The following is a 13,915-nucleotide window of genomic DNA, read 5'->3' on the forward strand; positions in this document are numbered from 1 at the left end:
GTTTATTATAAAAGTCTATGAAGATAAAGAGATAGTGTAGTGAAATAATAGCTATTTACCCTTGAGAAATTTTTTTAATGAAATGGAAAGAGAAAAGCATGTCAGTTTTACGGAAATAGAGATTTATTCTAGGAACGTGTGACAAGCACATAGCATTTCTGAAAGTTCTAAGGTGGTTTGTTGCTTTTTGTCTGCTCAGTTCACCAATATATCATATTCCATCTCCATTTAGCTCAGCTCAGTACTTTGGAAGGCAGAATGCACCAGTAAAATAAATTGTTTTCTATTTCTACATGTACAAATATATATGAGTTTTAGAGTTAAACTTCCACTTAAAACTTGCAAATTCAGATGAAGAGTACAACTTGTTCACCATAGCATACAATTATTATCTTGACATCAAATTAATTCCAGAATACTAATTAACAGTTTTATATGAACAAATGTGCATCTTCACTTTCCCTAGAGAAACTTAATATTAATATAGCTGCCTTTGGCTAGATGTGTTTCAGCTGGTTTCAGTGAAACTACCAAAATCATCAAGTCAGGAAGTGGAAGCTAAGGAGCTTTCCATTGTTTTGGATTACATAAACCAGTCACCCAAGTGCATTGCCTTTGGAAATGAGGTAACATTTGTTTTGTTGGTTTTTTTCTTTGTACATAAGATCTCTTTTCTGTAATCTTTCCCCTGAGTATTTTATGTTACAGTGATTTAATATTTTTGTTAGTAACTAAGAAGTCTATCTTATTACTTTAGCATATATTTGTGGTATAGATTTTTCTTGGACCATTCTAATTTTTGTATAGTCTGTCTTCTTTGTACACAAATTGGCCAAAAAAAAATCAATATTTTGGGATTGGTACTGTATTAGCTTGTACCATTTATAAGCCACTTAAATCCTTTCATTGTAGATACGTCTTTCAAAAATATGACCTCCTTGTCTATAAATAATATGCCTTTATAAAAAATCCAGAAACTGCAGAAAAATATCGTTAAGAAATTAAGCTTCCCCAGTAATATTTGAGGAATCTTTTTCTAGACTTTTTCCTAAACATACTTTTTCCCAAACCAGGTGATTATATCAAGGCTTTTTTATGTTTATTTTCTCTTCATATTGCAGCACGTGTATGCACTTAAATGTTAATCAGAATAATGATTATATGATGTTCATATCATGATTTATTTAGCCATCCCTTATAAATAACCACATTATTTATTAAAATCAAGTACCAACAAAGCCCCTAGATATCATTTTAGCGGCATTTTTCTTTAGTCTTAAGTTTAGTAGCATTATTTTGGCTTTGTTCTGAAAAGGATTAATTTATAGATTAAAGAAACTCTTAGCATTGTAAACTTCATTATTTTTCATCATCATAGTCATTAGTTAAATACAGATTAAAACCACAGTGAGATAGCACTTTCACATCCACTAGAACAGCCCAAATTAAAGAGGGACGTTGAAAGTATTTGCCATCTTTTTTGTATTCTGTTAATAGAACAGGCAGAAAAGTAAGCTACAGTAATAGAAATCAATAGTTGCTGGCAAGGGTGGGAGCATTGTAAATAATCGGAAAGAGGAACAAGGAAACATTCCTGAGGCAAGGAAAAATGTTGTAAATCTTGATTATTTATGGTGGTAGTTATATGAATCTATACATATGTCAAGTGTTGCATTTTGTATAAAATTTATGCCTTAATAGAAAAAAATTCTAATCATTATACTATTTTTAGGATTTAGAACCTGTGTTCATCCTTTAATTTTTTATGAAGTGAAGTATCCTTTCCATAGTTAAATTATATCATTTCACGTTAATATACCTGCAAAAAGTTGGTTGTTACTGTGTTAACTTTTGTAATGAGAGTATTTCTTCTTAAAGGGTGTTTACTGTTGTTGTCAATGTTATCTTCTTTTTGAAATATCAGGGAGAATATGTTGCTGCAGTACGGGACTTTTACTTGTCTGTTTATTTTTTCAAAAAGAAAACAACATCAAGGTAAGACTGCCTTTTTGATAGCTTTATTTACTTAAGAGTTCATTGTAATTGTATCCATTCTCATACCTGCAACCCAAAACTGTGTCTGTTCCTCTTATAAGTAATTGTGAAACCACAAAATACATAGTTTTTAACCCTCAAGGGGTTAAAATTGTTAGTCACACAATGTAGGGAGCTCTTTCGCCCCAAACCCCTCCTTATACACTTAGATGATGCTGTGCATGGTATCAAAAGGCCTCCCCAGGTGATCTTCATTGTCATTTTATGTCTGTAGGAATGAATATGGTCTTTGGGGATAGCTGAGTTTGAAATGAATCAAATTAGGAGTTCCCTTGTGGCACAGCAGGTTAAGAACCCAGCATTGTTACTGCAACGGCTTGAGTCGCTGTCGTGATGCAAGTTCGATCCTTGGACTGGGAACTTGCACATGCTGCAGGTGTGGCCAGAATATAAATAAATAAAATGAGTCAAATTAGCCCATTCAACCTTGCTGTACCTAAAATTAATATATATTTTAAATGTGGATAATATATTTGTTTTCCTTTCCAGTATAATAAGGATCTTGACATCTTTGGACACATGAACCATTCACATCAGATATGATTTCTTAAGCTTGTCCATACTTCATGCTATAACTTGGCTTTAACAAGAAATTTGAACAAACTGCCCAGACAGAAAGCTGTCTGCTGTTTACTTCACTGTCAGTAGCCTCCATAGACAAATTATTATGGTCTAATGTTGTACAATGAAGTTTATATTGTGAATTAATAATGTTTACAAGACAAATTCTCAATTCTCAATCACAGTTTTTCTTAAAAATCATGCATTTATGTTCGGTGAATTCTGAGAGCACTCCAGTTTGGGTTGATAAGCGTGGGGCCTACCTTTTACTTAAGTACAGTTCACCAAGTCTTTAATAATCAAGGGAAATTTTTTTTCTTCTAGATTTACTTTATCATCATCCAAAAGTAAGAAACATGCTAAGAACAATTTTACATGTGTAGCATGTCACCCAAAGGAAGATTGCATAGCAACTGGTCACCAGGATGGCAAAATTCGTCTTTGGTCAGTTAACTCATGAAGAGCATGGTTGTCATTGATTTATTTTAGATTAGTCCTGCAGAATAGGGGTATTTCTGGGTGCAAGGAAAAGGATATAACTGAAGGTTAACAGCTGATAATAAAAATTAGGCTTTGCTGGCATCCTCCCTTTCTTTTATTAGTGTACTCTTCATTGCACAGACTTACTGTTTTAGGATTTCAGCCTTTGGCCCTGGGACTGAAAATTTCCATTTGCTTATAATCATTTTATTAAAGAGAACTTGTTGTTAGCCTTTAAGTAAAAAGGAAAGAGAGACAATAATGAATATTGAGCTAATAGGATACTAGGATGGTCTATTTGCAGAAGTGACTGGTTTACAATTAGAAAATATGCTTTTTGCGTATTAAGGGCAATAAGGCTTGATATGGTTCATTATATTTAGCATGCCATTGTTTTCCCAACATACATACACCTTTGGCCAAATTAAGAATTTTGCTTTTCTCCAATAGGAGGAATTTTGATGATGAAAAGAAATATACATACACATGTTTACATTGGCACCATGACTTGGTTATGGATTTGGCCTTTTCAGTGACAGGTAAGTACAAGTTTAATAATTAAAATGAACTTTGGAAGTATGTGAACCAAATATTTTAATTCATGATATTTATAGTTTGAAAGATTTAGAATTGCATGGGCCAAATGAATTGTAAGCACTTAGATGTATATCACCCTTGTGCTTTGGGCTTTGCTCAGTACAGTAACATATATTTGAGGTTTCAGGTATACTTGTGATAGTCTCTGTTATTAACATACACCTATTTATATTACCTTTTTTTAATGTGTGTGTACATAGCTAGGTGTTTGTTGTCCATAAGTATAGCCATAGTTTATCAGCAAAGATGGCTGTACTGATGCTTTACATCCATTATCTTATTTAAACCTTGAGCCTATGAAAACAAGCATTTTTTTTATATTTTTATTAAAGAATAGCTGATTTACAATGTTGTACAGATTCTGCTGTACAGCAGTGACTCAGCCATACACACACACACACACATTCCTTTTCTTATATTATCTTCCACCATGATCTGTCCCAAGAGATTGGACATAGCTCCCTGTGCTCTATGGAAGGACCTCATTGCTTATCCATTCTAAGTGTAGTAGTTTGCATCCACTAATCCCAACTCCCAGTCCATCCCACTCCCCCTGTCCCCATGAGAACCGCAAATCTGTTCCTTATGTCTGTGAGTCTGTTTCTGTTTTGTAGATAGGTTCATTTGTGTCATATTTTATATTCCACATATAAGTGATACCATACAATATTTGTCTTTCTCTTTCTTAGTGTGAGAATCTCTACTTGCATCCATATTGCTGCAAATGGCATAATTTCCATTTCTTTGAATCCTCTTTAATTTTCTTTATTAATGTTTTATAGTTTTCCAGGTATACCTCTTTCACCTCTTTGGCCAAGTTTATTCCTAGGTATCTTACTTTTGGGCATATGATTTTAAAAGGTATTGTTTTTATATATTCCTTTTCTAAAATTTCGTCATTAATATACAGAAATGCAACCAGTTTCTGAATGTTCATCTTAAATCTGTGCTGAATTCATTTATCAGATTAAATAGTTTTTGTATGGAGTCCTTAGGGTTTTCTGTGTACATTATCATCATCTGCATATAGTGACAATTTTACTTTTTCTCTTCCAGTTTGGATACCTTTTCTTTATTTATTTATTTTTGATCTGATTGCTGTGGCTAGGACTTCCAATTCTATGTTGAATAAAAGTAGAGAGAGTGGGCATCCTTGTCTTGTTACAGAGTTTAGGTGGGAAGGCTTTCAGATTTTTTCCTAGTATTATATTGGCATATATGACTTTTATTGTGTTGAGATATATTCCCTCTATACTTTGGTAAGAGCTTTTATCATGAATGGTTGTTGAATTTTGGCAGATGTTTTTTCTGCTTCTGTTGAGATAATCATGTTGTCTTGGACTTTGCTTTTGTCATTATGGTGTATGACATTGATTTATTTGCATATGGTGAATCTTGTGAACTTGGGATGAATCCCACTTGGTCATGGTGTGTGATTTTTTTTACGTATTAGATTTGGTTTCCTGTTTTTTTTTCCTTTTAGATCTGTATAATGGCTTATATAAGTGACTACTTTCCAATTGTGATTTCCTCTTTCTTCTTCCTATTCTTTTTTATTTAGAGAAGCCCTTTCATTCATTTCTTTTAGAATGGGCTTAATATTTCTGTATTCTTTTAGTTTTTGTTGAAGAAATTATTTATTTCTCCTTCTCCAGCAATGATATTTTTGCTGGGTAGAGTATTCTAGGGTGCACATTTTTCCTATTTATTTATTTATTTATTTATTTTTGCCTTTTCTAGGGCCGCACCCGCAGCATATGGAGGTTCCCAGGCTAGGGGTCTTATCGGAGCTACAGCTGCTGGCCTTCACCACAGCCACAGCAATGCCAGATCCGAGCTGTGTCTGTGACCTATACCACAGCCCATGGCAATGCCAGATCCTTAACACGCTGGGCAAGGCCACGATCGAACCCACAACCTCATGGTTCCTGGTCGGATTCATTAACCACTGAGCCATGACGGGAACTCCAGATTGTTCATTTTAGAACTTTGAATGTATCTTGCCACTCTCTTCTGGCCTGAAGTGTTTCTGTAGAGAAATCAGCTGATAGCCTTATGGGGGTTCCCTAATAATTACCACTTTGTGTTTCTCTTGCTGCCTTTAGAATCCTCTCTTTATCTTTAAATTTTGCCATCTTTATTATAATATATCTAAGTGTGGGCCTATTTGGGTTCAACATGTTTGGAGCTGTCTTTGCATTCCTGTACCTTGGTATCTTTAGATTTGAAAAGTTTTCAGACATAATTTCTTCAAATATATTTTCAATCCCCCTTTCTTTTTCTTCTTCTGGAATCCCTATTATGTATAGATTGGCCTGCTTTATTATTATCCTATAGATCTCTTATATTGCTTTCATGTTTTTTCATTTGGTGAGAAAACAAATGTCTGCTGTCCTAATTGGGTGATTTCCATTAGTTTATCTTTCAAGTCACTGATTTGTTCCTCTGCATTATTCATGCTGCTCTTTAGTGCCTTTAACTCAGTTTGCATTTCTGCAAATGAATTTTCTAATTTTTCATGGCTCCTCCTTATAGATTCTAGTTCCTTTCTAAAGTTCTGCATTACTGTTTATATCTACTCTTAATTCTATCATATTCACCCTTAATTCCTTCAAGTATTTTCACTATCTCCTTTTTGAACTTAGGGTCTATTAGACTGCAGAGGTCTGTTTCATTGCTTGCTCCTTCAGGTGAATTCTCCTGATCTTTAACTGGGAATGGTTCCTGAACTTCTTCATTTTGCTTATATTTTTCTTACTCTGTGAGTTTAGGGAAATGAAATACTGTAGTCTTGGGGTCTTTTTCTATGCAAGAGCACCCCTTTGTATTTTGCAGGGGTTACTATTTATTTTTGGTATGGGAGTTTGGATATTTGCTGTCTTCCTCAGTGAGAATAGGCTATTATCCCCTTGATAGGGTGGTGTGTGTTTTCAAGGAGAAGGTGGCAATAGGCAGAGCCAGTAAGTAGTCAGTGCCTAGTTGCTGGGTTCTTGACAGTAGCAAAGACTTGCTGGAAAGTGGCACAGACTACTCCTAGTTGTAGGGCCCTGGGAAGTAGCAATGAGCTTCAAGCAGATTTAGGCAGTGCCCGGAGCATTTGGCAGTGGCAGGGTGTGTGAGTTCCCAGGGGAGTAAGAGCAACAACAGATGGTGTTCAGTTGTGGTGCCCTCTGAGGTGTTTGAGGCCACTGTGGTGCCTGTTCACAGACCCCTAGTTGTGGTGGGCCATGCCTACCTCTGGAGTCAGAGATAACTATAGTGGTTTGACTTCACCACCTGTAGGCCACTCAAGAAGCATCCCATCCCGCTTAACCCATGCAGGAGGTGCTGCACAGGCTGCTCCTAGTTGCAGAGTCCTGAGAAGTGACAGTGATAGGGCATGTGTATGCAGTGTCCAGATGATTTGGCAGTGGCAGCAGCAGGGTGGGTGTGTGGGGAGAGTGAGAGCAAGAACAGGTGGTACTTGGTTGCAGTGCCCTTTTTGCTGACCTCTGAGGTGACTGTGGCCACAGGTGGAGCCTGTTCACAGACCCCTAGTGGTGGCAGACCATGCCCCCATCTGGTTTCTGAGATGACTGCTGTGGTTTGTCCCTGCCTCCTGTAATCTGCTTTGCCCTCCTCAGTCTAGCTGCTGCACTTTTCTCGGCAACTTTGAGGTCCCTCTGTCTCAGCTAATCTCCCTGTCAGTTAGGTGGCTTCCTAGTGTGTAGGTTCCTTTTCTCTTTCACAGCTTCTTCTCAGGAGTGGTAGTCCCATGCTGCTTCCTTTTCTCTCTCTCTCTCTCTTTTTTTTTTTTGTTCTACCCAGTTATATGGAAGCTTTCTTGCCCTTTTTGGATGTTTATGGTCTTCTGCCAGCATCCAGTAGATATTCTGAGTGAATCATTCTACATGTAGATGGGTTTTTTTTTGTTTTTGTTTGTGGGAGAAGGTGAGCGCCATGTCTTACTCCTTCACTATCTCTGGTTTGTCAAAATTTTGAGAATTTTTGCATCTGTTCATCAGAGATACTGACCTATGATTTTCTTTTTTGATAGTATCTTTCTCTGGATTTGGTATTAGGATGAAGTTGGCTTCACAGAATGTCTTTGGGAGTGTTCCATCAAGTCTTTTGGAAGTTTAAGAAGGAGGGGTATAATTTATTCTTCACATGTTTGGTAGAATTCACCTGTGAAGCCACCTTGTCCTGGTCTTACCTTTGTAGGGTTTTTTTTAAATTATTTTTACTACATATTCAATTTTATTTTTAGTTATTGGTCTGTTCAAATTATCTGTTTCTTCTTGATTCAGTTTCGGTGGGCTGTATGTCTCTAGAAAGTTGCCTGTTTCTTCTAGGTTGTCAAGTTTGTTGGCATATAATTGTTGATAGTATTCTCTTATTTTTTTTGTATTTCTGCAGTATCCATTGAGATTTCTCCTTTTTCATTTCTTATCTTGTTTATTTGGGTTCTCTCTTTTTGGTGAATCTGCCTAGACGTTTGTCAGTTTTGTATAACCTGTCAGAAACCAGCTCTTGGCTTTATTGATTTTTTTTCTGGGTTTCTTCATTTTTGTTTTTTATCTCTATTTTATTGATTTCCTCTCCGATCTTAATATTTCCTTCCTTCTGCTGACTTTAGATTTTGTTTGATCCTCTCTTTTGGTTCTTTTAGGTGGTAGGCTAGGTTGTTGAGGTTTTTTCATGTTTTCTGAGAAAGGCCTTTAATCACTATGAACTTCCATTTGAGAATTGCTTTTGTGACACCCCATAAATTTTATGTGGTTTTGTTTTTCATTATCATTTGTCTCAAGGTATTTTTTAATTTCCTCATTGACCCATTGGTTTTTCTAGTAGCATGTTGTTTATTCTCCATGTAGTCAGTTTTTCCTCATTTCTTTTTCTGTGGTTGATTTCATGACATTGGGGTCAGAAAACATGCTTGAAATAAATTTGTTGAAGTTAGTTTTGTGCTCCAGTATGTGGTCAATTCTTGAGCATGTTCCATGTGCACTTGAAAAGAATGTGTATTCTGTGGGGTTTTTCATTTGTTTTTTTAATGCACTGTCCTGAAAATATCAATTAAGTCTTAACTGTTCTCCTATGTCACTTAGGATCTCTGTTGCGTTACTGATTTTCTGTCTAGAAGATCTGTCCATTGATATGAGTGGGATGTTAAAGTCTCCTACTACTATTATTTTCCCATCAATTTCTCCTTTTATGTTAGTATTTGTTTTATATATTTGGGTGCTCCCTTATTAGGGGCATATGTGTTGAGCGTAATAACCTCTTCTTCAATTGATCCTTTTATCATTAAAGTCTATTTTGTCCTTTTTTCCTTTTTCTTTTTTTTGGTTGAATAATTTATTTTATGCTTGTGTACTCCTCTTTTTGGTTTTTGTGAGTGTATTCTTTGTTTCCCACTTTTTTAAAGTATGCTAACCCCTTCCTAAATCTACTTGCCTTAGCCAGAAGGTCGTATAGGCCCAAATGCATTCTAAAAAAAAAATACATCTATTTTTTCTTATTCTCCTTGCCCACATTTTATAATTGTTCTGTCCTTTTTTTGCAATCTTCATGTTTATCCTTTTTGCTGTTTCTTGTGTTCATCATTGCTTTCACAGATAGTTTTTTTTGTTTGTTTGTTTTGTGTCCATATACTGGCTTATTTAAGTAATTATTTTTTAGAACGGGTTTAGTATTGCTCTACTCTTTTAGTTTTTGTTGGTCTGAGAAATTCTCAGTTCTCCTTCTATTTTAAATTATAATCTTACAATATAGAGTATCTAGGTTACAGATTTTTCCCTTTCAGAATTTTGAATATATCTTGCCACTCTTTCTGGCCTGTAGCATTTCTGTAAAGAAATTAACTGATAGCCTTATGGAGGATCCCTTGTAATTAAGTCTTTATTTTTCTCTTGCTGCCTTTAGAATTCTTTATTTAACTTTTGCTATTATTATTACAATATGTCTTGGTGTAGGTCTGTTTGGGTTCAGCTTGTTTGGGGTTTTCTGTGCTTCCTATAACTAGGTATCTATTTCCTTCTTTAGATTTGGAAAGTTTTCAGCCATAAGTTCTTTAAATACATGTGTAATTCCTTTTTATTTTTAAATTTCTGGAATCCCTATTTTGAGTAGAGTGGCATGCTTTATAATATCCCATAGGTTTCTTATATTGCTTTTTTTTTTTTTCTTTTGGCTGTCTGCTGTGATTGGGTGATTTCCATTATTCTGTCTTCCAAGTCACTTATTCATTCCCCTGCATTATTCATTCTGCCCTTTAATGCATCTAACTCAGTTTTCATCTCTGCAAATGAATTTTCCAGTTTTCTTGACTCCTCCTTAAAGATTTTAGTTCCTTTTTAAAGTAATATGTGTTAACTATTGTTAGCCATTCTTAATTCTTTCAGTGTTTTCATTACCTCCTTTTCAAAGTTGATGTCTGTTAGACTGCAGAGGTCTATTTCATTGTTTGCTCCTTTAGGGGAATTCTCCTGTTATTTAACTTGGAATGGTTTCAGTGCTGCTTCATTTTGCTTATTATTTTTCTTAACTGTGTGAATTTAGGGAAAACAATTATCTACTGTAATCTTGGAGGGCTATTTATATGCAGGAGTTTCCCTGGGTACCTTGTGAGGCCTAACTATTTTTTTTGGCCTGAGGGCTGCTTTTGGTTTGGGTGCTTTCTGTCTCTGTCCTCAGTGTGTGCAAGCCATTATCCCTTAATAGGGAGTATGCAGATGTTTGGCTTGTGCATGCTTCCAGGGAGGTGGGGGCAATGGGTGGCCCCTGCAGGCAACACCTGGTTGCTGTGCTCTTGGTAGTGGTAAGGACCCACGGGGAAGTGGGTGGCAGGAGCTTCTGGTTTCAGGGCCCTTGGCAGTGGCAGTGACCCTCAGGGATGCAGGGTCAGTGCTTAGAGCCCTTTGCAGTGGTTATGGCAACCGTGTGCGTTCCCAGGGAGGTGGGGACAGCAGGTGGTGCTTAATTGCAGGACCATCTATGGCAACAACCCCAAGGTGACTGGAGCCGTAGGCTGTGCCCTCCCCTGGAGCCCAAGTTGGCTTCAGCAATTTGCGGCCACCCCTGTAGCCCTTCAAGAGGCCTCCTGCCGCCTGAGAGCCCTCGCATGCACAGAGAAAGAAGTTCCTATGGTGCTCTTGACATCCCCAGCATGGTGCCTTACTTCTCTGGCAGGCCCAGTCTTCCTCCTGGACTTCCTTGGCTGTTGTGCACTGCTCCCGACCATCCCCAGACTGTTTCCACACAGCCAACTCCTCTCCCCAGAACTCATTTCCCAAGCCTCTTCTCAACCCCCAGCCCCCACTCAAGTGTCTCAGCTGGTGCATGGGGCAGTGGTGCCCATGGTCTGTGTGGCTCTCTGTCTGTTTTGCCCTCCTCAGACTGGCTGCTGTGTTTTTCTCTGAGGCTTCAGGGCTCCCCCTCTTTCTCCATCAGTTAGGCGGCCTCCCAGGATGCGGATTCCTTTCCTCTTTCACAGCTCCCTCTCAAGAGTGCTAGTCCCATCCTGATTGCTTTTTTCTCTTCTCTCTTTTTCCTTTTCTTCTACCCAGTTATGTGAAGGGTTTCTTGCCATTGTTAGAAGTCTGAAGTCTTTTGCCGGTGTTCAATAGGTGTTCTATGCGAATCATTCTCCATGTAGATTTTTTTAACGTGTTTGTGGGAGAAGGTGAGCTCCATATCCTACTCCTCCGCCATCTGGATCCTGCCTAAAAATAAGCATTATTAGTCTCACTTTACAGATGAAGGAAATGAGATTTGTAGTTGAGGACTAATTTGCCTAAAGTCACATGGCTAGTGAGTGGGATTTGGACCTAGGTCTAATTCAAATGTTTATTATTTAACTGTAAGATTGCCATATTAACTATTCTAAGGTAATTCAAATCTTCTGTTTAAGCTGCATGACAGTGGCTATATTGACTGAAAATATCACCTGGAAAGTAGGTTGATCTTCAACAGAAATTTGGAGAAGTACATTTTGTCCTTGCTTACTGTTAGCTCCCCATAACCTATGTTGTCAATGTTATGTTAGTGTATTTTGATTGGTCTTCCAGAGAGGGGGGCTAGATACTCCCAAATACTATGTGCCTAGAGAAAGTAGTTTTTCTTCTGCAGGTCTCCCTAGAGACTGCCAGGGAATGTCTTAGTACCGTGTGCTCAGGATTCCTTCAGGATTACTTGGGTGTAACTGAGGAGCCTTAGGAAATAGGAGGTATCCTCAGCCTACCTGTCGTGCTTTGAGTTTGGGGTGTGGTGACTGGTATATGGGGGTGGGACCCAACTCGACACACTTAGAGTAGTACAACAGAAGTATAGCTGTGACATATGGGAACTAAGAGAATTTTCATCCAGAGACTTAAACCCTCTGGATAAAACGTACAGGCTACCTTCATCCTCCTTCACACCCCACCCCACAAATTCAAGTGAGGGTGTGTGTGGCCCTGCGTGTAGATACATATATGATGTTCCAGGCAATGTCTTATTCTCTCCTGACATAAGGTAGTTTTCTTGTGCCCTTTCTTCTCAATTTCTTTTTCGCTGCTGTGTCTTTCTGGTCAAATCAGGGCCAAGATTAATATATATTGTCACTGTGACTTTCCTTTATTTTGTTGCCCTCACTCAAAAAAACGGCAAAGAAAGAATACAAAGTGCTCTACCCTGAGCCAGGGCTTTCATAAAGGAGGTACTACAAATCATCATATTTATTAAAGGGTTGAATTCTTAAATGAGAAGTAATGGTTAAATATACAGTACATAGTTGTCAGTGAAATGTCAGAATTGACCCTGTATATGTATAAGGCAGTTAATGGAAGAAAGAAATTGTGTAAATGAACTACAAATTGTAGTTTCTTGAAAACTGTTTAAGAGAAAAGTTAGCATTATAAACTGGCTCTACTTTGAACCCAGTCATGCTTGTCTCTGAGCATCTAATTATTCTTTCTAATCCTTAAGCCTTTCTCATCTCATTTCAGTGCTCTAGGACCTCAAGTTAATGTTGAATAAAAGTGGTATTGATGTTCCTCATCACAGGGGGAAGGTTGTCAATGTTTTACCACCGGATTATTTGCTGTAGATTTTCTATAGCTATCCTTGATGAAATTTTAAAGATCACATCAATTAGTAGGTTGCTGGGAGTTTTTATTATGGGTGTAGAATTTGTATCATTTACTTTTTCTGCCTTTATTAAGATATGATGATTTATTTTCTCTTTTTTTTTTTTTTTTTTTTTTGGTTTTTTTGCCTTTTCTAGGGCGGCTCCCGCAGCACATGGAGGCTCCCAGGCTAGGGGTCTAATCGGAGCAGTAGCCACTGGCCTACGCCACAGCCACAGCAACGTGGGATCCGAGCCGCGTCTGTGACCCACACCACAGCTCATGGTTGGAACCCACAACCTCATGGTTCCTAGTCGGATTCGTTAACCACTGCGCCACGACAGGAACTCCTGATTTATTTTTCAAACGTTAAAATGACCTTACATTTCATTTGGGAGTTTTCATCTCTTGTGAAATTGGCTTATTTTCTTACGATGTACTAGTTTTGGTGCAGAATTATGCCAGTCTTTGAAACAAATAGGGAATTGTTCTTTTTCGTTACCTGGAAGAGTGTACATCTGATTTATTTCTTCCATAAATATTTGGAAAAATTCACGAATGAAGCCATCTGGGCTCAGAGGATGTTTGTTTCATCCAGTTTTTCTAGTTATTAGCAGAGTTAGCAACAAACTAGATATTACTGCAAAGGAAAAAAATCCCTGAATCAGTGATCTTTAAATCTTTGTCTTTCAAGTTTATTAAAAGATATAAAGACACTTGTTTGCATATTTGTAAAAGTAGTTTATTTCCCTAACATAGTAGGAAAAATTAAAATGTTCATTATGTCTTTTTTTTTTTCTCCCCCAAAACACTATCCTTTTTATTTCTTTGGGTGGATGAGAAGGCAGCAGTCTTCTGAGTGGTGGCCGTGAATCTGTCCTCGTGGAGTGGCGCGAGGTGACAGAGAAGAATAAGGAGTTCCTCCCCCGTTTAGGAGCTACTATTGAACATATCTCAGTATCTCCAGCAGGGGATTTGTTCTGTACTTCACACTCCGATAACAGTAAGTCTAAATTTGTTGTCATAAAGAAATACAATTTGTGTAACTTCATTAATTAGCTAGCATCTGTAGGGAATGGAAAATAAGAGACTTCAAAGTAAGAGTAACATAGGATTTAATAAGCTTTTTTTCT

General features: G+C 37.4%; 1 protein-coding gene and 1 long non-coding RNA gene across 5 annotated transcripts in view; one reads left to right on the forward strand and one right to left on the reverse strand.

Annotated features, from left to right (window-relative positions):
- WDR75 (WD repeat domain 75) overlaps nucleotides 1–13,915 on the forward strand; it is a 43,992-nt gene that overhangs the window by 16,475 nt on the left and 13,602 nt on the right. For 2 of the 4 annotated variants that reach the window (XM_084999193.1, XM_084999192.1), the window contains exons 5-9: nucleotides 488–626; nucleotides 1,925–1,995; nucleotides 2,941–3,060; nucleotides 3,547–3,635; nucleotides 13,627–13,785. In XM_084999193.1, the coding sequence (XP_084855319.1) occupies nucleotides 3,611–3,635; nucleotides 13,627–13,785 (184 nt within the window). In that variant the 5' untranslated portion in view covers nucleotides 488–626; nucleotides 1,925–1,995; nucleotides 2,941–3,060; nucleotides 3,547–3,610. The remainder of the gene's footprint in view (nucleotides 1–487; nucleotides 627–1,924; nucleotides 1,996–2,940; nucleotides 3,061–3,546; nucleotides 3,636–13,626; nucleotides 13,786–13,915) is intronic. The other 2 variants (XM_021076080.2, XM_003133536.5) reach the window with 1 other exon arrangement.
- The window catches only part of LOC110257192 (uncharacterized), a 127,627-nt gene continuing 123,099 nt past the window's right edge, over nucleotides 9,388–13,915 (reverse strand). The window contains exon 5 of the long non-coding RNA XR_014829380.1: nucleotides 9,388–11,399. This is a non-coding gene — a long non-coding RNA (uncharacterized LOC110257192). The remainder of the gene's footprint in view (nucleotides 11,400–13,915) is intronic.

This window comes from Sus scrofa, chromosome 15 (genome assembly GCF_054392235.1).
Source record: "Sus scrofa isolate SSC_HxYL_T2T_F1_AM1 chromosome 15, Sscrofa_HxYL_maternal_Yorkshire_Landrace_v2.0, whole genome shotgun sequence".
NCBI classification, from domain to species: domain Eukaryota; kingdom Metazoa; phylum Chordata; class Mammalia; order Artiodactyla; family Suidae; genus Sus; species Sus scrofa.